This window comes from Candoia aspera, chromosome 15 (assembly GCF_035149785.1).
Source record: "Candoia aspera isolate rCanAsp1 chromosome 15, rCanAsp1.hap2, whole genome shotgun sequence".
Classification (NCBI taxonomy): domain Eukaryota; kingdom Metazoa; phylum Chordata; class Lepidosauria; order Squamata; family Boidae; genus Candoia; species Candoia aspera.
Window position 1 is genome coordinate 2,892,835 of NC_086167.1, and position 26,605 is coordinate 2,919,439.

General features: G+C 53.3%; 1 protein-coding gene across 1 annotated transcript; it reads right to left on the reverse strand.

The window, feature by feature from the left end:
* Positions 1–5,457: 5,457 nt before the first annotated feature.
* Positions 5,458–26,350, reverse strand: PRODH (proline dehydrogenase 1). The gene is made up of 14 exons (XM_063315624.1): positions 26,018–26,350; positions 25,017–25,225; positions 18,228–18,262; positions 17,358–17,501; positions 16,731–16,795; positions 15,074–15,190; positions 13,668–13,747; positions 11,945–12,026; positions 10,371–10,463; positions 9,687–9,833; positions 8,837–9,012; positions 8,647–8,745; positions 8,318–8,406; positions 5,458–7,412 (listed from the first exon to the last, which is right to left on the reverse strand). The coding sequence occupies exons 1-14, from the start codon at positions 26,336–26,338 to the stop codon at positions 7,219–7,221; spliced, it is 1,851 nt and encodes a 616-aa protein (XP_063171694.1). The 5' UTR covers positions 26,339–26,350; the 3' UTR covers positions 5,458–7,218.
* Positions 26,351–26,605: the final 255 nt, after the last annotated feature.

The following is a 26,605-nucleotide window of genomic DNA, read 5'->3' on the forward strand; positions in this document are numbered from 1 at the left end:
GCGTGGGCAGCAGCGCTCTCCTCCAGCCCTCCTGGGCAGCTCCTTCCCCGACGGCGGCGGCGGCGGCGGCGGCTCCTCCCGGCTGCTCCAGGATCCCGGCCGGAAGCTGCAGTGCGAGAGCCGCCGCCGCCGCCGCCGCCGCCGCCCCCTCGCCCCTCGCGGCGGCAGCAGGAGGGGCGGCCGGCAGCCAGGAAATGCCGCCTTGCCTCCCCCCGCGCCCGAGCAGGACCAGGCGCTCCGGCCGGCGGAGCAGCGCACGACGGCGCGGCAGGCTGGAGGGCTCGGAGCGCGGAAGGAGCCCCGCTCGGGCGGGCAAGGCAAGGGAGTGGGGGAAGAGGAGCGGGCCCCGGCGGCCGGGCAGCTGACGGTGCTGGCCCAAGCGCGGCCCCGGCGCCCCGTGCCTGCCTCCCTCCCTCGCCCGCGAGGAAGCGGCCGCTCTCCTCCCCTTCCGCAGCGGGCGCCAGGATCCTTTCTCCGCGCGACCCTGTGCGGCTCAGCGCACTTCGCCGGCGAGGTAGGCTGCCCTGGAAGCAGCAGCTGCGGCTGCTAGGACCGGCCGAGGCAGGAATCCGTGGGATTCCCTAAAGGACCCGTCCGCGGTGCCCGGATCTCCGGGAGCAATCCAGTTTGGCGGCTTAAACCTAAACCAGGTGGATAAGAACAGGGAAGTGGACGCCCGAAGAAACCAGCAGAGCTAAAGCACAACCACAATCTGTTCAGGCTCCTTTAAACGGTCCGGACTCTGGGCCCCCAGATTTTGCCCCCAAAGCTTAACCTGGCGCTGCCCTCAGCTTGTCTGCCTCAGAAGCCAGGCAGGGTTGGGCCTCTCTACTACTTGGAGGAAACACTTCCTGGAAATGCCAAGGCTTCAGTCTAACTGGGAAATCAAGGAACACCGAGAACGGAGCCTGACTTGAAGGCTGTGTTACTTTTGTCACAGCAGATGACAGCAGCCAGTTGACCCTCTGGCATGGTTAGTTCCTGGATGAAGGAGCGCCAGGCCAAACACTATCCGAGAAGATTTCCATCCCACTGCCAAGAAAGCTGCCTGGACTATCCATGAGGTCCCCAGCTTGGCTTAAAGGACACCACAGTTTTTGACCTGCTGTCCCAAGAAGCTCCTTCCAGTCCTGTATCCTATTTCTCTTGTGTAAGAGCAGGAAGGGCTGTGGCCCAGATCCGATTCCCTCCCCAGCCATCCTTGGGCTGTTCTGCCTGGTGCAGTCTTGCAAAGAGAGCTGAAGCAGCAGAGCACCTTCCCCTCTGCTCGACCACTTGTGCCCAAAGGCAACTGCTGGTGGCCGTGGTGCCCCCGCCATCAGGGTCGAGGGAGCGACAGTTGCTGTTCCAGCCCAGCCACTCCGGACAGCTGGATTCCCATGTGTGAAGCTGCCACTTGGTTTGCTGGCATGATGCAGGGCGGAGCTGGCCAACTGTGACTTGAACAAATGGTGGCTACAGCAAACTGGATCTTAGCATAAAATGCGAATCCAGTGGAGGAATGCCAGTTGTTTATCTCTCTCTCTGACCCAGGACTGCCTGTTGGAGGGAAGTGCCCCCCTTGTGCTCAAGACCCTCTTTCCCCTTGCAGTCTAATGTAACATCTTGGTCTCTGTTACTCTCCCATTTGTTCTAAGCTGTTCAGAGTCATTTTGAATTGGGTGGCCATAGAAATTAGGAAGGAAGGAAGGAAGGAAGGAAGGAAGGAAGGAAGGAAGGAAGGACATTCAATGGCATACATATTTTTTGCATTTGCTTTCCTTCTTCCTTGCTCTCTGGGGTAGGGCCCCCCTCTCATTATTTGTGAAGCATATCCCTGGATGATTCTAAAAACCTTTGTTGGTAAACCAGTTTTAATTCCAGTATCTCCCATTTGCCAACTGAATGTTCCCTTTGCCACACTGCTGGAAGAATTGGGGCATCTGTATTGGTCATGAAAGTGCACTTTGCCCATGCCCCAAAGCAGCCTTGTTTTAGCTTTTGTCTGTAATGGTTCTGAGCTTTGGCCAGATTGCTCTGCCCTGGCTGCCGTTCATTGGAACCCTCAAAGCAAAGATCTGCCTGTCTCCAGGCCTGCAGTCTCCAGTGGTTCAAGCCACTCCCCAGTTCCCTGGCCCTGCTTCAGAACACAGAGGTCCAACCAGGAGCAAAATACTAGTGGCACTGAGCCCATTAACCTCATCCTCTTGGGGAGCATGCAGGGTGGTCCATTTCCAGGAGAACCAGGGAGATGCTGAAGAAGGATCTGCCTGGTGGTTTAGCTGGTGAGAACTTCCTGTCCTAGGATCCTAGTAATAATCCCCTGATGGAATCTGCGATTCTACATTTTTTTCACCCAATCGACTCTTTCTCTTTGATGAAGAAATGCCTTTGAAATATCTATCAGAGGAGAAGAGAATTTGGGAAGTTCTCTCAGGTGGAGTGAAATGTTCTGGATGAAACCAAAGGGGACCCTAAAGATCTCCGTCAGAAACTCTTTAAACTGGTTGAACAGTCACCCAAATGGAAAATGCAATTCAGTTAATCCCCCCCCCCCCGTTTAATGTTTATACTGATGGGATCTGGCTGGCTGTAACCAGGATGAGCCTGGAGAGTCATGGCGGAAAGGCCAGAGAAGATGTCAGGCTGTGAAAGAAGGCGAACTCCCTTTTGGGAAGGGGTTGAAAATGAAAATGCCAACACTGTAGTCTCCTTCCTACGAATCTGTGGAATGTCCATTTCCGGCGTATTGTGTAGAGCAGAGCTGGAAAAAGCGAAGAGGGCCATCAGACAAACAGAGGCTTTGAACACGTTCCCTGCAAGAAATGGTGAGAAGGCTTGGGACTCAGAACAAGACAGCTGAGGAGGACGTGACTGAGGGGGGGTAAAATCAGGTGTGGCACAGGGAAAGCAGACAGAGAGAGGTTTCCCTCCCTCTCTTAAAATACTAGGACTGGGTGAAACTGGAAGGAGATGCAGGGTGGAAAAAAAGGCGGTTCTTAACTTGTGGAATTCACTGCCACAAGATATGATGGCCACCAGTTAGGATGGGTTTGAAAAGGGATGGAATAAATACTTGGAGGACAGGTTTATGGGCCAGTTTTGGTCTTAACTCTGGAGTGCGAGCAGCGCATGTTCAGACAACGGTTGTAGAGGAACAGGAGCAGAAGAGGAGTGTGTCAGCCTGAAGGCATCTGCTTGGCCACTGTGGGAAGAAGTTGTTAGGCCAGTGTTTCTCAGCCTCAACAACTTTAAGAGGTGTGGACGGCAACTCCCAGAATTCCCCAGCCAGCAGTTGCCGTCCACACCTCTTAAAGTTGTTGAGGCTGAGAAACACTGTGTTAGGCTAAGGAGGGCCTTGGCGTAATCCTGCAGGGCTGTTCTTCCGGTCTTACGTCTTGCACAACGTAATTCTCTCTCCGTGGTCTGCAGCGTCTCCGGCTTCCCGCTGTTCCTTTAAGTCGGGGGGATGTGCCTGGACTTTTCCAGGTTGGGAAGCATGGGCAGCCAGAGGGCTGCAGAAGATGGGAGGGGGCAACAGGGCGGCCCCAGGAGCAACGCCCTTGGCTACCTCTGGCAGCCCAGTCCGCTCAAGGCACCCCCAGGGAACTCCAGAGGCTTCCCCAGCACCTGGACAGCGGAAGCCAGGTGTGGTTTGGGCATCTCCAGAGGAGGCAGCAGAAGTCTTGGATGTCTCTTGGCAGCCACTTGGTGTGAAAAGGTTGCCACGCAGTGAAGGGCTGTCAAGACTGCTACTCATATTTCATTAGATAGCCCGTTTTAGGCCAGCACACGGTCAGAGTTCATAACTGCGCATTCAGGCAACTTTCTCTGCCATTCTGATCAATTTTACTTAGTTTCTACGTTCAGATATTCATGACCATCACTCTAGCTAAATTCTAGCTAAATTCTGCCACCCAGATGCAACGGGTACACCTGATGGATCAATAGGCAGAGTTAACTTTATGATTTGTTCAGTGAGAGAGATCTGTTATGTGCCGGCCTTTGACTGCAGCCAAGGTTCCTTCTTCTGCACCAAGAGGGAGAGACTCTGGCCCCCGTCCTGCCTGCATGGTTGCTTGGCCTGCTTTCTGTGATGCTGCTTCTCCCTGTGGCTCTTGAATGGAGTGATGCGCTGCCATCTAGTGGAAACCTTTCAGCTTGCAGGCCGAAGCAGAAGTCGCACTGAGCCCAACCCGCCAGGCAGCAGCCATTGGGGGAGGGGGGGCTGCGGTTGACAGGAACGCATCCCAGCATCCCGGCACGTGGGCTGAGGAGCTGCTCTGCTGCAAGGAAGCCTTGGCAGGCAACCAAATGCAAAGCCGGAGCCTGGTGCCTTCTTGCCCTGTTGGGAGTTTAGCGGCCAGAATTCACAGCCAGCACAGCCCCTGCCTGGGGACAGCTGCATCCAGAGCGCGACTGCCAGCTGGGTCTGGCACCCCCGCCCAGCGCGGCTCCCAGACAGGCCTACCTGTGCCACCTTCAGGCAAAGCCACCCTCTCCCCTCCGATGCCTTTCTTCCACTATGCCTCTGCTGTTTTTGTCTGAATGTTTTATACTGTAATTTTAGAGTACTGTAAAATACCGTTGTAAAACTTCGTTTCAAAGGGCGCTTAAGTAGGTGTTTAAAATAACCAACAAGCAGGACAGCACAGAAATGCCTCCAGCCCTCCGCCAAGGGAGCTTTTCAAAAAACTTCTGACAGCCTTGCTACATCCAGGGCTGCAACCGCCTCCGCACAGGAAAGGAAGCCAGACGCTTGCCGTGCACAATAAAAGTTGCTCAGCTTCCCTTAGCTTGTTTTATAGTCCCCAGCCAACTGCAGTAGAATCATAGAACCCTAGGAAGGGGCCTTAGAGGTCCCACCCCTGCCCCGGACAGGAATCTTTGGAGCATCCCAGACAAATGTCTGTCTGATGACACAGAAACTGCCAGAGGTGAAGCCCCCTGACTCCAGGAGGCAGATTGTCCCACTGCTGAAGAACCCTCAGGGTTAGGAAATTCCTCCTTAAGACTGTAGGAACAGAAACAGGATTTTAAGAACTAGACAACCCGTGACCCACCCCTCATGCCCCCGCTCACTCCCTCCCCTACCTGGCAGCAGCTACTTACCTGCCTGCTGGCCTCAGACTTGCAACTTCCTGCCGGCTTCCCCACTGACTTTCCTTGCTGGCGTGAGCATCTGCAATCATGGCAGAGCTTAGACTTCCTGCCAGCATCCCCACTGACTTGCGGGAAGCTGTCAGGGAGCACTGGAAGTGACGATTGCATGGCCGCAGCAGTGCTGAGGCAGCCGTAACTTTGCCTAATTTGGGGATGGGATTTCGGATGCTTTCTCTAAGTTAGCCCATTTGAGCTATCTTGGTTGAAAAATCATTGTCCTATCAATGTACCATTTCACCCAACTGAAGGTTACACACAGACATGAGAGTTTTAGCAGCATATACATGTTTGATCGTTATTTATTTTACCAAAAGGGGCGAGAAGGGGATTCAGTCGCATAGACCCCTATGGTTGGAAGAGACCTTGGAGGTCTTCTAGTCCAGCCCCTGCTCAGGACAGGAACCCTCTGACCACCCCAGACAAATGGCCTTTCTTTGAAAACTTCCAGCGACCCAGCCCGCTTGACTCCAAGGAGGCACACTCTGCCACTGTTTAATAATTCCCAGTCAGGAAATTCGAGTTTGGATACTTCTCTGTAAAGCTTCCATTCCTTGCTTCTTGTCCTACCCTTGAGCACCAGAGAATAAATCCACCCTCTCTTCCCTGTGACATCCCTCCAAGTATTGGACAACTGCTATCATGTCCCCCATTAGCCTTCTCTTTTTTTAGGCTAAACAATACCCTCTTCTTTTAGCCATTTTCCCCAAGATTTAGCCTCCAGGCCCCTCCCCATCTTTGCTGCCGTTCTCTGCACTCTTTCCAGTTCCTCAGCATCCTCTTTGTATTGTGGTGACCAGAACTGGACATGGTAGTCCAAGTGTGGCCTGACCAGTGCAGCACGGAGTGGCACTATCACTTCCTGTGATCTCGTCGCTCTACCTCTATTGCATTGCCTGTTAGCAGCTGCGGCACCCTGCTGGATCGTGCGAAATCTGTGCTCTACAAGGACACCAGATCCTTCTTGCAAGTACGACTGCTAAGCCAGATAGCACCTATCTTGTACCTGTGCATCTGGTTTTTCCTGCCTAAGTGCAGAACCTGACATTTCTCACCACTAAACAACATTTTGTTGATAGGGCCCAGGGTTCAAGTCTACCAAGATCTTTTGACTCGAGCCTGTCTTCTGGGGTGTCAGCAATCTCCCCTCCCCAGCTTTGTGTCATCCACAAACATGAGCATCCCCTCTATCCCCTCATCTAGGTCATTTATGAAGATGTTGAAGAGTCCTGAGCCCAGAAAGGAACCCCGAGGTGCCCCACTGCATCCCTCCCTCCTTGTGGACACAGACCCATCAAGGACCACGTGCTGGCTACAGTTGCTCAGGCAACTGCAAATCCATCCATCCCACGTTCTTGCAGGTTACCACGGAGGCTGTGGTCCACTTTTTCAAAAGCCTTACTGAAGTCTAGGTACATCACATCCACAGCATTCTCTTCATCCAGTAATCTAGTCACGTTGTCAAAGGAAACAGTAAGATTTGTCTTACAGCTTGTTTGTAACAAATCCATGCTGTCTTCTGGTAATCACCTTGTTCCTTTCACAGTCCTTGCAAACCCACTGCTTGATTATAGCATGTCCAACAAGCTGTGGCTGAACAGACTGTTGTTTTGTGAGAGCCGCAAACCCTGGAGAAGGAGGGCGATCTCACCCAGAGAAGCACCCAGAGGCTCAGGATGCCCTGGGAAAAGGTCCTTCTGCCACCTGGCTGTCACTCAGGCAGTGTCTGCAAAGAGTTTTATTGATGCTGCCATCTTCATCCCGGACGAGGACAAATGGAAGAGAAAACAGGTGGCAAGTGGCATCTGGAGAAGGCAATTCTGAACGTCACATGGTAGCCCAAAGAGTCCCAAGGTGTCCAGTCAGGGGAATGCCAACAGGCAGGTGCTGTGAAGGAACATGGTGCTGGAGCAGCTGCTGCACTCACGGCACCCGTCGCAAAGTGCCCAGCCTCGAGAAGCTGTGCCACCCTGGCACAAGGGGTAGAGCCACCTGGCTTGCCTGCAAGGAAATGTCCACTACTTTTTCCAACTGGGGTCTCTGTCCAAGCAGTCCTGGCGCTGAGGCAGCAGGGGAGAACTAGGGGGGGCTCGGTGCAGTGAGGAGGGCACCCGAAAACAGGCGCCTCTTCAGTTCGGCCCAGAGTAGCTGCTGCTCTTCCCCAGCTCGGGCCAGGAGGCCCCGATTCTCCTGGGCTCTCCTGGACAGGTAGGGCAGGACTTCCTTCACAGGGCCATAGGGAACGTACTTGTACACGGGGAACCCGGCTTGACCTGGAGGCCAGGATGGAACCAAAAAGCCAGCTGGTCATGACTTCCCAACACGCAGCTCCCCCAGACAGAAGCAGGAAGGGGCACGAAGGGACTTATTTGAACACAAGCAGCCGATTAATTCTGGAGCTTGAGAGCTGTCCGCCTCTGTCCCTAAGCGGAGGTTGTGCAACCTGCTCTCCCTCACAAGAGCCACTCCACCTCAAGGACTCAAATCAGAGCCTGGCAGCATCTTTTCTGAAGGATGCATTTTAGCAAAAAGGATAAGCTTTCAAGAGCCACAAAAGCTTATGCCTTTCAATGAAATGTGTTCATCAGAAAAGGTGCTGCCAGACTCCTCCTGATTTTGGCTACCGTCGACTAATGCAATTCTCCTTCTCTCTCCATGCTGAGGACTACCTCCAAAAGGGAACAGGACTGGGGCCTGTTAAGCAAGATACAGAGATTTTGAGGGGTGAAAGGTGTTTCTTAAGGCTCTGCAAGACTTAACACACCCCCTTGACCTTTTGCTCTGAAGTCCAAAGCCTGGAAATAGGGCTAACTTTGGCCCCACCTGCCCCGGGAAAGCACCCGGGGGCTGTGCGGGGCGGGGGTTGGCAGCCCCTGGACCACACATTCCTCTGTCCCTGTTCTGAAAACGGGATGATTTTAGTTGAGAGTCATCCTGTTTGCAACCCCCACCTAATTTTTGCAGTTCCCCAAGATCAGACAAGTGAAGTTTGGGTGTGGAAGGAAGGAAGGAAGGGTGGGTGGTACAGTGATAGGAAATGCCATCTCCACCCTGGTGCAATGCCTGGGCTTCTTAGGGTCTGAAGAATGAGCGGGTCCAATCAGGAGCGCAGCCAGTGGAACAAATGACAACCCACCCATTGGCCAACGGACCCCGCCTTGTTGAAGCCCTGGCTTACCAAGAGGGAAGGTGATTTGGTCACACATGCCCAGGAGCTGCCCAAAGTAGATCTTGTTCTCTGAGGGATGGATGCCAAGATCTGCCATCCTGGAGAAGGAAAAGGAGTCTCAGAAGACAACCAGACATGCTCGTTCTCTCTCCAAATGTGCTCTTCCACCTGATTCTAGAAGAGCCTTCCCCGCCCCACTCTCCCTCCCTCCCTCCCTCCAGATGTGTGGACTCCAGCCTGCAGAGTGTCAGGGCAAGATGGCCCTTGCTGAGAATTCTAGGAGGACTCCTCTTCTGGCTTTGCCAGAGAGAGGGTGGGGGCTTCACACTGACCAGTACCTGCCAAGGGTGAACTTGACCGTGTCTTCATTGTGAGAAGCAACCATCACATTGGCCTTCTGGCTGTGCCGGATCTCCTCCAGGATGTAGTCCAGGCATCTGCAGGAAAGAGGGAAGATGACGACAGCTGGCCTACTAGGGGTCCTTCCCCTCTTACAGCCTCAGAAGCCCAGCACCACCTTCTCCCCACCTGTGGTACATCTCACTGGTCTTTTCATAGGTTGGGTTGATGGGATCCTCGTAGCCCACTTCGGCTGCCCGACTTCGCTCCTGCTCCATGTACGCACCTCTCACTAGCTTGGCCCCAAAATGCCACCCTTCCCGGCGCGAGAGCTCCACGTCAACGGTGACATTATCGTAGGCATCCTGTTGGAGGGAGGGAAAGAGGAGAGCAAGGTGGAAGCTGTGGAAGAGGAGGAGGGAGTCTGAGAAGAATCTGGTTGCTGCTTGGACCTGCTGTGCCAGAAGGTGCATCTTCAGCTCCGCTCTGGAGCTTTCCAAGGCAAAATGGGGTTCTCTGGCACTTTGTACTGTGATCAAAAGACCTTGCGGACCTGTCTCCACGCAGAGATCTGTTCCTTTGTACACATTACTGAATGTTGTGTGTGTGAGAGAAGAGAAAGATCAGCCTCCATTCTTCTCTATTCCAGCATCATCTACTTAGCCCAAGATTTAGCAGTGAGGGTAACTAAGAAAGACCTTTTACCAGATAATAAAGGATGGGTGATCTTTACATTCTGCAGATCACAATGAACTTTCCAACATAAGCTGCTTTAGGATGGTTTTTGGAAGTAAAAAAAAAAGATAGAATTTTTTATAAATAAATTCAATAATCAAAATATCAAAAGTCTTTTTTCCTCCCAGAATTCCCAGCTGGCTAGAGGTCTGGGGAAAGTCATCAATCCGTGCCACTGGTCTAGTTCTGCTGTTTTTGCTAACTTGTCTCAGGAGACGCAGCCTTATGACTACTTTTGGTCTCCTAAGCAAGACAGGGTTGGGCCCGATCAGTACTTGGATGGGAGACCACCAGGAGATCCCACCTTCAGGTAGCACTGGTACGTATTGAAGATGGCCGGCTTCTCCTGGTTGAATCGGCGCTGCATCTCCAGGGTAAGGCGGCTGATGGCTGGCTGGAAGTAGGTCTGTTCTGCATCTACCATCAGCCTCACGCCTGTCGCTACAGCTTTCTAAAAGCAATAGAAAGAGCAAAAAGGATCACTGAAATGCACCACTTAAAAATCAATATCTGAACCCAATATCTAATATTGACGACACGTATTTTTGACGGGGGCTCCTAGAAGATGGTGCATTTCTTTTCCTCGTTGGCTTTGGAATTTCCCTCTGCAGTTTGATTTCTTATAAACACTCAATCTGGCCTTGCAGCGCTTGCCTTCGGTGGGACTGCAGCGAAACCACCGGGGCCACTTGCATTTGAAGGCAAAATTGGCTGCCAACCCGATCCAGCAGGGATGAGATGTGGGGTGGGGTGGGGAGGGGAGGGGGTGCTGCTGAGCTGCAAAAGTGGAGGAAGGCTGCCCCGTCCTCTCTGGGGTTGCTCGCGGAAGCTGCTCCGGGGGGCAGGCGAGCAAGAACACCTTCCTCGGCTGATCTGCCTCCCCGCCACGACCTGTAAGGGATCCTCTGGGGGCATCGGCTTTTCTTCTGCCGCTGCCACTGCCGCCCATCTCTCCCGGCAGCAGAAAGGCAGCCAAGCAGGCCCTCACCTTGGCCAAGACGTCCATGCGCTGCAGCATGCGCTTCATCTGCATCTCCTCTTCCTGGGTGAAGCGAGAGAGGAGTGGCTCCAGCTGGCCCGTCTGAGGGGAGAGGGGAGATGAGGCCCGCCCGGTTCCAGAGCAGAAGCAAAGACGTGAAAACGAGGCACGGGGGCATCGCAACTTGCCAGCTGGCACCGTTTCGACTCACGGAACGGAGCCAGGCCAGTCTGGGGTCTTGGAGGGGGTTTGCTCCTCTGCGTGCCAGCCTTGGGTGCCCGGAGTCGGTTTGATGCGCCAACCTGATTTGCTCAAATCCGGTCTCCAAGCCTAATTTTGGCACAGTGGTAATAAAAGCCAAGCTCCGCCTGATCATGACCTTGAAGCCCAGAGACGGGACGGGACGGGGGCTGGCTCCCCCAGGAGAAAGACTCTTCTGAGAGAAGAGACTCTCTTCGCCTCAGGGCGGAACTGTGGGGTCCTTGGCGCTCTCTGAGCTCGGTGCTTTGCTTGCAGACGTTTGTTGCCCGACTGGGCAGCATCTTCAGTGCGAGGAGGGAGCGGTCTTTGCTCTCTGTGTATACACAGTCGCTTGCCCTGACAGCCTAAGCCGGTGTTCCTCAACCTTGGCAGCCTGAAGATCTGTGGACTTAACTCCCAGAATTCCCCAGAATAGGCTTTCATTGCAACAGTGGCTCTGAGCAGGGAAGGGGGAGGAAGGAGAGAGGCCAGAGAAGCCACACATGCTCCCGACTGCCGGCCTAAGGAGACTCTGGTCCTTGACAACTTCTTCCCACTGTCTTCTTCCAGCAGAGGCTAAAGAGCCTTTCTCAGCTGTGGGCAGCCTGGCCAAAGATGGGTTTTCTGCGGCTGGATCAGAGCAGAGGGAGAGAACGCCCCGCCCTGCTTCCTGCTCAGCTGCAGAGAAAAGGTTCTGGGCTGCAAGGGGTGCCAGCTGCACATTCTAAATGCTGCCAGCGTGCCTCATGGATCTCGTCAACCTAATGGACGTCTCTCCACAGATTTGGGGAGTTGCAGCCCTGACATACGGGTTGGGGGGTGGGGGAGACCACCCACTGAGGACTGGCATCAGCTGGTTGGTTCCCTTTAGAGCAGCATCTCAACATTCTTGACCAACTTGGTGGGTCTCCTGCAGGGGAAAGAGCAACTCTCCAACCATTTTTCAAGCCTGCCCCCCACTGCTATGGCAAAGGCCCCAGCAAGTAACTCCCCCCCCCCCAATAAGGTTTCCCCTTGTGGTTGAACACAAGAGCAAGAAATGGCAGAGGGAACAAGACCTTCACACACACCCCTTGGCCACCTCATCACAGGATGAAACCTTCACGCACCCCCTGGAGAATTTCTCTGCTCGTTTGAAGGAAACTCTGAATGTAAATTCTTGAACTGAATGAGACCTGGCAGGAAAAACTGCGCGGCCTTCCTGTATTTGGGAGTAGTTTAGAACTGCAGCTCCCCACACCCAGAAAGTTGTGGTTCAAATGTCCATCCGGAGGTCTCCTAAGATCGCTGTATCCCCACCTCCCCATCGCAGCCAAGAACGCCCTTGCAGGTCTGGCATTTACCTTCAGGTTCGGCACGAGGAGGAGTTTGGAGATCGCCATCCGGGCATCAATCAAACTGTTCCAGTCCAGCAAGTCCACCGTTCTGAGAAAAGACACTTATGTCAAGTCCTGGTGAGCGGAGGGGATGGATAACAGCAGCTCCTCCCTATCCCAACTTTTACCCCTGGGAACTGGGATTGGCTGGATCTGCAGAGATTTCAGTGGTAAAAGCTGACTTTCGTGGCCCCACGCACCCTGCCTGCCTCCTGTCTCCAATCTCTGCCTCCTGCTGCAACACCAAGCGCCCTTTCATAAAAGCTTCACATTGCTGGGTTCAAGTTAACCTGTCTAGTTCATTCCCCCAACTTTCCTTTCCACAGAGAAAAGGAAGTATCTGAAGGGCACTCGCCTCACGGAGGAAGAAGAGAAAGTATCAGCATCCCTGAAACTGGGCCAGACCAGCCTTCAGTGCCCACAGGAGAATGCATACATATCTGGACAAGGCTTCCAGGGACCTGGAATAACCTGGATCCATGTTTCTCAACCTCAACAACTTTCAGATGTATGGACTTCAGCTCCCAGCCAGCATGCTAATTTCCAATTGTGGCATTCTCTGGTGGTCTCCCATCCAAGTTCTAACCAAGTCCAATCATTTAGCTTTCTGAGATCAGCTGAGGTGGGTTAGAGCAGTGTTTTTCGAGTTGGTAATTTAATTTGTGTGGAATTCAACCCCTAGAATTCTGGGAGTTGAAGTCCGCACATCTTAAAGTTGTTGAGGTTGAGAAACACTGACAGATAACTTTCAGCCATCATGTCAATGGCCTTTTCTTCCATGGGTTTGTCTTGTCCTCTTGAAGGTGCCCCATTTGATGGCCATGTGGTGGCAGGGAGCCTGCAATTTAACAATGCAGGGAAAAAGCCTTTTCACTGCTCCAGAGTCCCCCCCTGCTCAGCTTTAGGGGTTTAGGTTTGGGGAAAAGGCAGGCGTGCTCCCCCATTTCATTTAATCTCCTTGGTCGTGTCTGTCCTCCCTGCCACTTAACTCTTTTTTGGGTGTCCCAAACTCTGAAGTCCAGGGCTCAGTACCCTTTTTATTTATGATATTAAGATCTAATTTCAAAAATGACTCAAATATTTCAAGAGCTGGTGGACTCGTGAGACTTTTGTCAACTGTAGGGTCTGTAGGCTTTGGGGCATTGGCCTAAATCAAAGACAATTCTTTTCCAAGTATGGTTCTTGCTGAATCTCTTTAGCAAGATTAAGGGATGGGTGGTGGTGATGGGGGGGGTTTACAAGAATTCTGGCAAAGGAATTACGTGTCCCAGAATGCATGAGGTGGGAGACTTCTCTATTTTCTTTCTTTCTACCTTGCTCTGAACCAGCAACTGACAGGTTCTTTCACTGAGGCGTTTGCAAGTTCTTCACACAGTGGCATCCGGAATCCATCTGAGAACTAATTAATGAACAGCCATTGTAAGTTGTGGCTCTGCAGAGGCCTTGGGGGATGTTTTGGTATCTGGGGAAGCCACACCGAGTCCTATTTCTTCTTCCTTGCAAGGAAGCTGCTCCAGGCCCCCCAGGGCCCCTTTTAATGTTTCTTTTCAAATGCTGCCATACCTTCGGAGTGGCAAAGACCAGGACCTTGTGTTCTGAATGCGCACATGGCCTGCTCCTGCCTCCCACCCTCTCGTAACGCAGCTGCCGCTTCACTGGACTGCAAACCGCCCGGTCGGCCAGCACTTACCCCGTCAGGCCCAACTTCTCGCCTGCGAACCACTGCTGGCTTTCGGCTCTGGTGGCAATCCCCAGGGTGGCCAGGGCCTCCTGCCAGAATCAAAAGAGAGCCAGTTTGGTCTAGTGGTGAAGGTGCTGGGCTAGAAACCAGGAGGCTGTGAGTTCCAGTCCCGCCTTAGGCATGAAAGCCGGCTGGGTGACCTTGGGCCAGTCACTCTCTCCCCGCCCAACTCACCTCACAGGGTTGTTGTTGTGGGGAAAATAGGAAGAGGAAGGAGTATTAGATATGTTCGCCACCTTGAGTTATTTATAAAAATAATAAAGGAGGGATAAAAATTAATTAAATAAATAAAACAAAAGGCGCCGCTTCAGTCCCACAGTGCCCAGTCAGGTCTTATTCTTGGAATGGGTCTTGTGCCAGGCATGAATCAGATTTGGGATAGAAACTGGCCAAGCATTCTGAGGTCACAGTTCCCAATTCCTACGTGTCTTGCTCAGACTTCACCAGAAGTATCCCAGTGCTGGAAGGAGCTGATCTGACCTTGCCGGAATTGGTCCAGCCTTGTAGTGGACAGTTCAGACCTCCATTCAGTGAACCCCATCATGCCATTTCAGGGTCAGAAGAGGGGGACCTTTCGGACCTTAACTTATGCTTCGGGGCATAGGGCATCTTCCCCAGCCTCTGTGCAGGGCTCCAGCTCTCATCCACTGGCTAACAGAGTCCACACTGTGTGGCTGGGAGCTACAGGAGGCCAAGCCCAAGAAAGGGGGAGTGCCAGGTAGTGGGCGAAGAGAAGGGAGCAGCCTGGGGCTTTGGAGCCACAGGCAGCCTTTGCCAAACATTCCCCTCCTGGTAGCCGAGTGCAAGAAAAGACAAGGTGGGGCGAGACAGAAAGTGTAGAAGGAGAAGGGGGTGCCAGGGAGGAAAGAATGGAAAACATCTGCAGGTGGAAGTTCTCTATCTTCAAGGCTCCAGTTTCCAGGGAAGAGCTCAGGGCAGATGTCTTCAGGAAAAGGCCACCTGCAGCCAAGGCAGGAGGAGGCACCTCTACCTTTGCTCTCTGCACCTGTTTCCCAGGTAGACTGTGCTCAGTGCAGAAGTTCCAGGTAGGCAGCCCAGCCTACCATCTCATTTTTTTAAAATTCGTTCAATCGTGTCCAATTCTCAGACTGGCTGGACAAGTCCCTGCAGTTTTCTTGGCAGATTTTTCAGAAGGGGTTTGCCATTGCCTCCTTCCTAGGGCTGAGAGAGAGGGACTGGCCCAGGGTCACCCAGTGGGCTTTGGGCCCAAGGCAGGACTAGAACTCACAGCCTCCCGGTTTCTAGCCTGACGCCTTAACCACGGCATCTCGATCTGATCTCATCAGCGAACTCCATTTTGTCCCACCCCCTCAGTGTTGCACACAGCACCTCACCTGTAGCTTCTCTACCTCCAGCTTGGTTTCCAGAGCGGCCAAGCCCACCTTGCCCTGTTCAGCAGCCAGTTGGTGGAAGAAGCTTCTCCATTTCACCAGCATTTCTGAGAACTGCAGCTGGAGGCAAGCAAAGGCTGGGTGAGCACCCTGTCTTGAGTGGGAATATTTGCACCACGTCCTGGAGAACCTGGGCAGGTCCAGGGAGCATCCCCTGCATTGGTCAGGAACACGGGATGGGCCTTGGTAGATCAGGCCTCTTGGATCACGGTCAGCAGGGAGAGGCAGTGGCCTTCACAAACCTGGAGTAGCACGTAATTTAAAAAATTGCTGCTTCTAAATTGAGGGGGTCCATTATGACCCAGAGCTGTTTAATCCTATTTGCTAAGAACAAAAGCCCTGCAGGTTCTTTCATCAAACTCAGTGTTACCAGAAGATTTTTTTGCCAGCCTTTAAATGCAAATTGGACCCTAGAGTCAAGGGACAATTAAAAAATTATGAAAAAGGGACCCTTTAAGAATCATTAAACCCTGAGGAAGACTGGCTGTTTTGCAGGGAGAAAGTGCCTGCTGGTGACCATCTACATCAAGATGCGAAGGGCTGGGCCAGAGATGCTCTCCTGAGGACCTCCAAAGGTTGCCACAAAGAATCTAGGATTCACACACCACAGGAACCACAGAACATTTCTGGCAGCTCACAAAGGGGAGACAGGCTGGGTGAAAAATATTTTAAAACAAATGTGTGAGCACGCACTCCCTCTTTCTGCCTGTGCATGCACAGACAGACTTCTGCTTAAAATGAAATCAGAAAACTGAAGTGGCAGGCCCCCTCAGGACATACATTGGAAGAGCTAATTACTAGCAATGGGTTTGCACTCAGGTTTTAAAAACAACACTGTGCTTGTACTTCACGTGCATCCTGTAACAATGGCCCATGCGTGAAATTTCACTTGTGTTTAAGGCTACCAGAGTCTGCTTCCTCAGACATATAAACTGCACGTGGTGGATCGTGATCCACAAATGCCCCTGGAATTATAAATAGTTACCTTCCAAGGTGTTGCAAGATTCCTGATCACTTTCACTGCGAAAGACTAACATACCTGCTCCTCTGGGCACATAAGATAATTATGGGATTTTAAACTGCATCCCTCCCCTGCAATGGATTGTATCACGAAGCACTTATTAATTTCAGCTTTGGCACTGCCCAGCTCCTGACCGAATCTGGGCAGCTCACAATATAAAAACTCAAACGAATAGAAATACGGTAAGAGAAATAAACAAAATGGCAAAGTCAGAAGCTACATCAGAACACACGTATCTAACACGGAGGCACCAGGCACCCTAACTCAGGGCTGGGAGAACAGCCAGGTCCTTAAAGCCTTCTGGGGTGTCAACGGGGCGGAGCCACCTGGAACCGTGACACGCTTCCTGGGTCCTGAAAGGGGACCCTGTTTGATCAAGGGGAGCCGATCCGCCCCAGCCAGCTTGGCCAACAGTGAGAGACACTGCGAGTGGGAGTCGAGCGACATCCGAGAGTCTACACGGTCTCTCCCTTAACCTCACGGGCTTGAGACCTTTCAGAAAATGGTAAGTTAGATGGCTCCAGGCCAGCAGGGAGCCGAGAAACCAAATGCCCCTATCCAGACCCGGGGATCACGTACCAGGAACTGCGGCCTCCCCAGCGCTGTGAGTTTGATGGCAGAGAAACCGTCTTCTGAACTGCCTCCTGAAAAAGAGCAACGTATGCAGCGCTCAGGAGGACCTCAGCTGATCAGCCAAAGGGGCCTCCAAGCATCTCCCCAGGAACCAAAGCACCTGAGCTTCCATGCGGTCAGGAGCCACCCCGGCCCTCCAGGAGCCTTGAGACAGGGTGACCCAGGGTGGTGCCAAGGGGGACCTCTTTACCCCAATCACCCTCAAACCAGACCTCCTCCAGGCACATCAGCTTCAACTTGCAGAACTCAACAGCCAGCAGGGCAGTAGCCAAGAATCCTGGCAACGGGAGTCCACATGTTTGGAGGGCACCCAGAGTGGAAGAGCTGCTCTGCAGCCACACCTTTTGCGAGAGACACCCCCAGATCTGCTTGGACTCCAGCTCCCATCATCTCTCCTTGTTGGCCTGATCTGGAGGTCATCATCCAGGGTCACGTTTGCCACCCCAGCTTGGAAGGGGGGGTTCTACAGGTGGCTCCTGCACCCTTCTGCCCCTCCTGTGGAGGGAAGCACCTTTGATTTGGGGAGGCTGACCTGGGGGTCTGAAGGCTGCTGGGACAGAGCAGTCTGCTCACCTGAGGCCTCGATACATTTCAGGAACGTCTCCATGTGCCGGTCGCATTTGGCTTCGTCAGCGTAGAAGTAGGTTCGGGCGCCGGTGACACCATCCCGGCGGTCTCCAAATTTGTGATGGACACTGTACCGCTTCTCTCTCTGCTCTGGGAAGGACAGCCAGCAGGGAGAGGCCCTCCCTTAGCCCAAGATACCCCATCCACTTTGGACCCCAAGCCACATCAAGTCCCCCACCCCAGCAATTTTCTGAAATGCTCCAAATTCTGGGCTCAGCGAAGAATCCTGGGTGATACTTGTTAGTTATAATGGTTATAAACTTGGTTGCAGTTGGGGTGTCTCCTGCTTGGGCTAAATCTGTTTCCACCCATCATGTTGGGCAAAATCAGCCAGGACAAGAGAACAAACAGGGCGGCCAAGCACGGACCAGGAGCGCTCCATTTGTGGCCTCGGGAGCCCCTCACAAGGAATGGGGCCAAACTCTTAGCCCATGTGGAGTTAAGGAGCAAAATGGAAGCTTAAGGCAGCCATTTACTGTTCAAAATTCCTACCCCTGAAATGAGCCCCCTCCCACCACTTTGGGTGTGCGTCCCTCGATGTGCCATGAGAAGCCTCAGAGGAGGACTCCAAGCCCACAGTTGAGAAGAGCTTTGGGGGCTCTCAGGGCCCCTCTGTCAGCACCCCTGCACTAAAAGGAGATGTCAGAAGCAGGCAGAGAGAAAATGTTCTCTTGCAAGCCACCCTTGGCTGCATGTGCCAGAAATGAAAGCAGAGAGCAAAGCCGAAGCACCACAGGGCAGCCTGGAGACCCCGAACAAATGGTGGGACGTTAAGAGGCCACGGCTTTGCACAGCCGTAGCAGCAACTTGACTTACTGCCTGTCTCCTTTTCAAACGCAGAGACGCAGGAGCTGGGAAGAAAGAAAAACACAAGCCTTACAAAAAACACAAGCCTTACAAAAAACACAAGCCTTACTTTCTGCCATTGGTCTTCCAGACCAGCACACCCAGAGTGCAAGCACTGAATGCAGCCCAGCCCAGGGGACCAAAGTTGGCCACCCGCCCAGAGCAGCCCGGGGGCGACCCAAGGGTCAGGGTCTGCCAGCTGTAAGACGTGTGTGAATTTGGCCATATCAGAATATGTGGGGTTTGCCGTCACATCCTCTAGTGCCATGGCTTAACAAGGGAAAGAGGTCCTGTTGGCAGCCTAATTTTATTCTTCTGCCATACTTGCGTCCTAGGTATGCAACCCCAAATAAAAGAGAAAATAGAATGATAGAAAATATTTTCCATGCAACACAGTGTTTGCAAATTCTCATCCTGCCCTCCAGAGCAGGGTCCATCTCCCTGGTCCTCTTTATGCACAAAAGTTCAGCAAAGTGAGGATGTGTTGGGGCTGCAGCTCCTAACCAGGCTGGGAATTCTGGGAGAAACTCCCAACACATCTGGGAAAGGCTACTCTGGACTGCGGGGTTCAAAAACAAGCAGAAAACGTCATTGCTTCAAGCAATCCGGTTTCATCCAGAACACAAGTGAGCGAGTGGACAGGCTCACGTTCTTCCTCTCTGGGCCCCTTCTGCTGGCTTGTTCAAGGCTGAAATGCAGCTCCAGCTTCTGGCAGAAGCTTTTTAAAAGCCCCTTTCCCTAATATCATTGCAAAACAACAACAAAAAATACAGGCCAGCTGTCCCCACCACTAAGCTTCCTTACAGAGGGGTTGGCATTCACTTTCCATAATTCCCAGCTGAACCACACTGGTGGAAAGTAATGGATGCTCTAGGCCAGCATGGGCAAGGGGGGCACCAGGTTGGGGATGGCTGGCATAAGCTCAAATTTTAATACAGGATGGTAACAGAAGGGACTGAAGCATCAAGTTATTTGCATGAACTGGGGTGCACAAGCCGAGGACTTGCACGAGCAGAAAGAGCAAGTTGTAAGGGAGATCAGGCCCGTGGGAGAGCAGCTCTCCAGACTTTTTGAGAAACCATCAGTTATTTGGCCATGTGGGAAAAGAAGCGCGTCGAGGAGCTACTCTTCACGTCTACTGAATGCAGAAAAGAGCCATCTCAGGGCAAACGGCTTTCAGGCAGCTCCTCCACTGGCAGGAAGCCTTTTCTGTGGGGGCGGCACTTGAACGACACCACCCATTTGATTCCTGAACAGCCCCATTCGGTGGGATGCACCCTCGGCTGAGCCCCCCTCAAAGGGCACAAGAGCAGTGCCTCTCGCCAGCACTGCTTCCCCCAAATCTGCACTCTGGGGTGGACTGCCCTTGAGCTGGAGGCTCCATTCAACCCCCTCAGCTCCAGTCATCCAGACCTCCACGGCTCCCTGATTTAGCTCCCTTGACAGCAACTTGATTCACTGCCTCTCATTCCAGGACATTCAGCGGCTGTGCCAAGAACTTGCTTTTGTCTGCTCTGAATTCACACGGTGGCTCCGAGGTACATTATTGCCCGGAAGGGAGAATCAAGGCAGCATCGCACCACACACAACAAGCTCTGTCAGCCTGCAGGCTCCAAATTGCTTTTAAAATCATCTCCAATGCAAAGAATATCGAATTGCATCAAAGACAAAGCCTGTAATCCAGCTTCATCCTTGCTGGGACAGTTTTCTTCTTGCAGGGTGTTGTGTTTCAAAAAGCTGCTTCCGATTTCCATCTTGAAGTGTTTGGAATACTTTCTACAAGTTCATTCTGGTAGCTAATACTCAGTCCAGGAAAGCAGAGGGATCTTGCTGATGGCCACGTGGGAATGCATCACAAGGACAGACGTTCCCGAGGCTCAGCCTTGGCCTGGGGCTGGCCTCGCTGAGAGGCAAAAGGAGGAGTGCAGCGAGGCTGAGGGCTGGGAGGCTAAATCCTCCGGAGAGCACTTAAATGTATGTTCAGCCTGAAGAAGGGAAGGCTCAGAGAGGACATGGCAGCAGCCTTGTGGTCCCTGAAGGGCTGCCCCGGAAAAGAGGGTGTGCAGTCATTCTCCATGGTGCCCGAGAAAACAAACGAGCAGAATCAGGAAGAGTCCTGACCATGACGCCTAATAAGCAGGAACCGCTGGAGTGAGTCACTGGAGGTTTTCAGGCAAAGGGATGGTCTGAGGACTCCTGCCCTGAGCAGAGGGTTGGGCTGGAGGACCTCTGGGGCCCCTTTCAACCCTAGGATTCTGTGATTTACCCAGAGGGCAGTCTTCAGCTTGGAAACCAGGAAGCAGAGAGGAACGCCTGAGATGGTGGAGAGGCGGCAGCAGTGCCGCAAGCAAAGTCCATGAGATGAAAGCAAAACTATGGGGAACCTTTGTGGGAGTTTGCAACCCAAGGGCTCTGGAGAACCCGGAGTGGCCCCATCCTCCTCACCGGAAGTCTCGTGACCTGGTGGGGCTGGCTGAGTTTGCAACGCCACCCCAGAGCAGAGTAAGCAGCAGCAGTAGCAGGGAGCAAGGAAGTTGAGCGTCCCTCCTCCGGATCCGTGTTCAAGAGCAGTGCAGCTGTGTTGCAATCCCACCCCCACGTCTACATCACAATATTTTCAGTGAAGTCCAGGAAAGGACCAGGGCTGCCTTGGGCTGTTGAGAAACACAGCAAAGGACTTGCCCGGCTATTGGCTCCAGAGCTGTGGAGCAGCCCTTTCTGACGTTCCTGACGGTTGGGTGCAGCTAGAAAGCAACAGTGCTGAACTGGCTCCATCTTTGGGGGCCTGGACTGACTTGGGGCAGGGGCTGCATGGTTTAAATAGCTGGCCTGAGTCTCAACTTCCTTTTTCTCAGTGTCCTGTTTTGTAAACTGACACCTTGTTGAATGAGTTCTGAAAAAACCAAACGTTTGCACGTTGTTTTCAGTCCTAATTAAGATGCCACACAGCTCAGCATTGCACATTTTTCCCATGGTCCAACACAGCTCTGCCTGCTTTTCAGCATAACTAAGCGGGGGAAGGGAAGAGGGTGGATTTTTCAAGCAACCTGGCAGTGCCGGGTTGAAGTTCCAGTCCAGAAGTGACCAAGCACTTGATGGGGCTGCCCTGGGCAGCCTGGGCCCTCAGCAGGATGTGCCAGTGCCAGGGAGTGCCCACATTTACTCAGGAATGAGAGACTATGAAAAGCCACCTGGAGCAGCAGCAGAGAAGACTCTGAATCAGTTAATCCAGGACTTGAGACCTAAAATGTGAACCTTCCAGGATGTTTTATGAGCTTAAAAAAACAACAACAACAAACCCCAAACCTGCAGTTTTAGACATGCTTATTCCAGAGAAAAAGCTTCCCCAAAGTTGCCAGAATTGAAGGGGCAGTCTTTGTAAAGCACTCCCTTTAAGCCACCAAGGAAACAAGCTTCCCGATCCAGAATGCCTCATTAATTCAGCCTCAGCCCAAACTTGCTCAGGCAAGTTTGCCGAGTGCAACAACTAAGGGGGAGACCAGAGGGAGGAAGATAGATTCTGACCCACAGCTCAGGGGCCATTTTCCCACTCATCCTGCACTGAAATGAATGGCAGCTGTGCAAAACAAGTTCTTAAATGCTTCCCCCAGGAACAGATGGCATGGTACGATGCCTCCCAAGAGCTGGAGAGTTTCAGATTCAGGGCTGGATTAACTGATCTCCCCAGGCGAGGAAGGAGGCCCAGATAAGACGTTTCCCCCGAGCTCGGGTTCGACACATGCTCCTGGCAGCTGCCTTGTTTGCGTAAGGGATCTGCCTCTCGCAGCAGCAGCCGGTCAGGCCGAAGGGGAAGGCGGTCCCTCCAATCGCAGAGCAGGGGTGGAGGCTGTTTTTTTGGCAAGGCACAAGTTGCACACTGTGTACCGAGCAACAAGAACTATCTACCTTGTGATGCAAAGGCAAGGACTGGTCTCGGCTTTCCTCCTGGGAGGGGCCCAAGAAAATCCATGAGGGGCGCCCTCTTTAACCAGCTCCCACTTCCAGACTCATAAAATGAGGGCTTTGTCTTGGGTGAAAAAGCAAACCAGCATTTCTCCATGAGAGAACGCAAACAGGAAGCGAAACTGGCAAGGTGCTGGATGGAGGGACCAGAGGGAGGCGCAGGTCACAGCATGGAGCAAAATCCAGAGGTGATCTCAGCAAGCTCCTTAGAGCAGCGTTTCTCCACCTGGGGAACTTGGAGGTGTCCACACACCTTCAAGTTCCCAAGGTTGAGAAACACTGCCTTAGAGATGCGACTACCTGGTACCTTGGCAAACACCCACCAGTTTTCAGGCAAAGTGGACAACCGATTTCCCACTATGTTGAGGGGCACAGGATGCCCTATGGGGACTGCGCAAAGTCTCCAGGAGGGACCAAGCTGAGTTTTTACCCTTTTATGGCTCCTTTGGGGTCCTTGAGGATGAAAATGGGAAAAAGAGAGCTCCTGGGAAGAAAAACACACACTTCCTTTTCCACTCAGAACCCTTCAACTTATCCCCCCACAAAGGACGAGAATTGGGCTACCAAAATATGGTAGCTCAGCTTTGGGTTACTTGGGAGTTTTGAGTGGGTCAGTGTTGGAACTGGAAACTGTTTGCCTATTAGAGGCCTCCTGTGCCTGCCCCCATGCTTATTTCTGGTTTGGGGGGGTGTGGAGAGAAAAGACAAATCTCCCAAAATGGGTTCTTCTGTTGATGGATTTCAGTGTACAACCTTGGATATACACCTTTCAATTCCTTCAGGATGGCATACATAGAATCACTTGGTGAGATGGGCGGTCATACAAATGGAATAAATAGCATGCACTCTCTCTCCCCCTCCTGTTTCCTCACCACCACCCTGTCAGGTAGCAGGGAGAGTAAGGAAGATGACCCTGATGGAGATACGCAGGAACCGTTCCCTAGGCAAAGGGGGCTGAAGCATCTTTTAACTCCCGAACAGGGAGAGCACATTTGGAAGTGGCTCAGACAGGCACCTCCCCAATTCACAGGAGTACAAGAAGGCGGGAGAAGCCCAGCAGAATCAGACTGGCAAGATTCTGTCCTTAAAGCCAACCTCAGTCAAAGCAGTCTCAGCCTTCCCTGACTTCCTGTGGAGTTGATTTCCTGGTCTGGCCTACCTAGTGGGGCTGAGAGGTAGGTGGGCTGGGGGGAGAAAGCTTCCATGGCTGAGGAAGGATTAGAACCCAGGTCTCCCGCTGCCCAACCAGCTCTTGGGCTCAGAGGGAAGGGCTGACCCAGAGTCCCCCAAAGGAGCTTCTGTGCCAGGGGAGGGGTGTCTTCTCCCACCATGCCAAATTTGGCTGCACTTCCTGGAGAACCACCATGTTGCTGGAAAGATGGAGTCTGGATCCCTTTATCTGATTTCTTTCCAGCACGATGTTGGGTTGGAAAGAAGGCAAGTTAGGGAAAGCGGCGCAGCTCAGTTTCTGGACTTCTTCCCAACCTCTTAAGGAGCTGCTGCCCAACTGCCCCTGGTGCTTTTTCATCTGGCCTGACCTGACCTATTTTCAAACTTGCCCTTTCTATTGGTGGCATTTCCTCCCATTCCTTTCAGTTTGGGAGAATTATCCTGCATACAGACTAACTGACCAATCAAGTCCAGATCCCCTCAACACAATTTCATTCCAAGAATCTGTTGGGTTGGAAAATAAAAACTCACTGCATTTGGGGCTACCTCCCCTGCTCTCCTCATACTTGTAATTCTGTGGGCTAGTATGTGATCCCCTTTTAAACACCGCAAGTCCTGCACTGGCCAAGTCAACCTGCATTTGGAAGAGGCTCCATTTGTAGAACAACCTGCAACTGCTTTGAAAACGATGCAGAAGAATCTGATTCTGAAAACAGGCCCGGCTGACTGCGGAGAAAAAAGACGCGCATTCCTCGCATGCACTGGAGTACTTCCTCCATGCTAGTTTTGAAGGGGGCTCCAGTGCAGACCCCGCTTGTTTGCTCGCAGACAGAGCAGCCTAACCTGTTCCACTCACACAGTGGACCCCAAACTGCTGTGCTGGCCTTCGCCTGGCCCCCTCCCAGCCCACCCTGGCCTTGTGGGATGAGGGGGGTTGGCAGCTGGACTGCTTACGCGAGCTGTTCTGCCTGAGACCGGTGCTGCACAGAGAGGTTTGCAAGCTAGCCAAAGCTTCCGAAGCACCACTACTGTGAGCATTGTGAACAGATGGATGTTTTGCTTTTTTTTAATGTTTCATTGAAATTTCTTTGTGAGCTGTCCAGAATCGTTGACTGTTGGGTGGCCTACACATTTAATTATTATCTTTGATGGAGCTGCAACCTCTCTTAGCGGGGGATGGCTCTTTCTTGCATAACCTCAGGCTCTGGGACTCCAGTAACACCCCGGAGCAACGTCCCAGACCCCCAGATCCAAGCCCAGCAACCACCCCCCACCAGGCCCAACAAACCTAGTCAGGGGCCTTTCCGACTCATCTCTGAAACCTGAAGCTTTCGTTGCGAGGGAGATAAGGCCACGGCAAACTTGGCTATTGCACATTGCTGGAATACTTCCTGTGGATTAATTGCTGGGACACTCCTTGCATCACCCCTTTCTATTTTCAAGTTCTTCCTAAAGCCGGCCCTCCTTCCCAGCCAACGCCTCTCCTGCCCCAGTCATGCCCCTTCTTATGCAACGTGCTGTGACCTCAACTTCTCCAAACTATTGCTACAGATGTAACAATCGTCCCCTTGGCACAGGATCACACTCCCCCCTGCTGCTTGTTGTCACATCAAAATAGCTTCTTACTCTAGTTCCTTCCTCTTGGCCTCCTCGCTGGTCAGGTCCTCCTCCACGCTGTAGTCCAGCACAGAGCCCACGCCGTAGGCTCGGTTGTGCCGAATGAGCGGCTTGATGGCTTCCTGGTCTTCGCCAGCCACAAACTGCCCGTAGAAGGTCAGCTTCATCAGCTTCTCAAAGAGCCACTGACCCAGCAGCTTCTGGCTGAGGTGCATCAGCTGCGGGAAGAGCAAGGGGGTCAGGTGTGGCGCTGGCTTCCCTGGCCCAGGCTCCCGAGAGGCAGACTTAGGGTGTGCTCTGCTCTCATTACCCCAAAGATATTTGTCTTATAATTCTTTTGCAAAACACTCCCCAGTTTCTCGGGAAGAATAATTTCTAGGACAGTCACTGTTAATGCTACCAAGGGTAGATTTAAGCTTTGTTTTTTGCAATTCGCACTAAAGTTGTTTCTTCCAAACTTCTCACTTTTCTTTGGCTCGCTTGTAAAGTGCAAGGTTCATGCGCTGCTAGAGTTCTGGGGACCTTCAGCCCGGAGAAACCTCAGGCGCCACCCCGGTTTGACAGCCCAACCTCTCCCCAACACCCCCGCGGGGTCCCAGGGATCCACTCCGAGGTACAACAAAAGCCGTGCACTGCGCCCAACCTTAGAAGTCTCAGGGGAGGGGACAACCACCGGCTGTGTTCCCACAAGCACGTTAAGCCTCCCTCCCCGTGGGGCTATTTAACAGCCCGGGGTCCCCCGTGAACCACTTCTTTTTCACCCTTTGGAGATTCCTGTCTAAAATCAACAACGTCAGTCTATTTTTAAACAAGAGAACAAAGCTGTGTTTCTGTTATCCCGAGGCAGACTGCCTCTGAAGGTGGAGGCTCTAAAGAGCTGAAGGCGCTAACCCCGAGGGCTCAACTCTACGCACCCCCCGCTCAGCTCCTCCAGGAAGGGAGGAGGCGGGCTCCGCAGGCAGGAGCGCAGAGCCCCCCCCGGGCCCGGCCGGACCCCCCTCCCCGCTCACCTGCTCGGCGCGCTGCACCAGCGGCTCCAGGGAGCAGAGGCGCAGCACCAGCAGCCCCCGCAGGAGCTCGCCGCTGGTCTTGCTCCGGAACGCCTCCCGCGCATCCGAGAAGTTCACCGCCCGCGGCTGGGGCGGCGGCGCCGGGCGCTGGCGGAGGTGCGTCCCGTGCGCAGGGACCGCGCCCGCGGGGACATCGGGGTCCGCGGGTGCGGGCGCCGGAGCTGCGGCCGTGGCGGACCGCGAACAGCGCGGGACGACGAAGGACTTGGCGGCGCGCAGCGCCAGGAGCGCCCCTTGAGGCGTGCGACAACGCCCGGCCATGCCCGCGACACTAAGAGGGACGAGCCGGCGCCCGGGCGCGCTTAAGTAGGCGCCGCGCCCGCGAGCCGGTGCGCCCCTGTGGGAGCGTTTGATTGGCGCCTCCGCCGGCCCGAGCCACGCCCACTGCGGAGCTTACCTATTGTTCTCCGCTCCTCCAGGACACACCCACCTCAGGGGACGCCCCCGCCCCGCCCCGCCCGCGCCCCGCCCCGCCCGCGCCCCCTGGCAGTCGGGAGGCGGTGGCGAAGGTGCCCGGGGAACTGCGCG

Bases quoted from the DNA above. Each gene is read 5' to 3' on its own strand.
- PRODH (XM_063315624.1), bottom strand. From the start codon at position 26,338: ATGGCCGGGCGTTGTCGCACGCCTCAAGGGGCGCTCCTGGCGCTGCGC. The intron at 25,226-26,017 runs GTGAGCGGGGAG...CTCTTCCCGCAG, and splicing joins TGGTGCAGCGCGCCGAGCAG to CTGATGCACCTCAGCCAGAA. The intron at 12,027-13,667 runs GTAAGTGCTGGC...GTCTTTTCTCAG, and splicing joins GAGAAGTTGGGCCTGACGGG to AACGGTGGACTTGCTGGACT.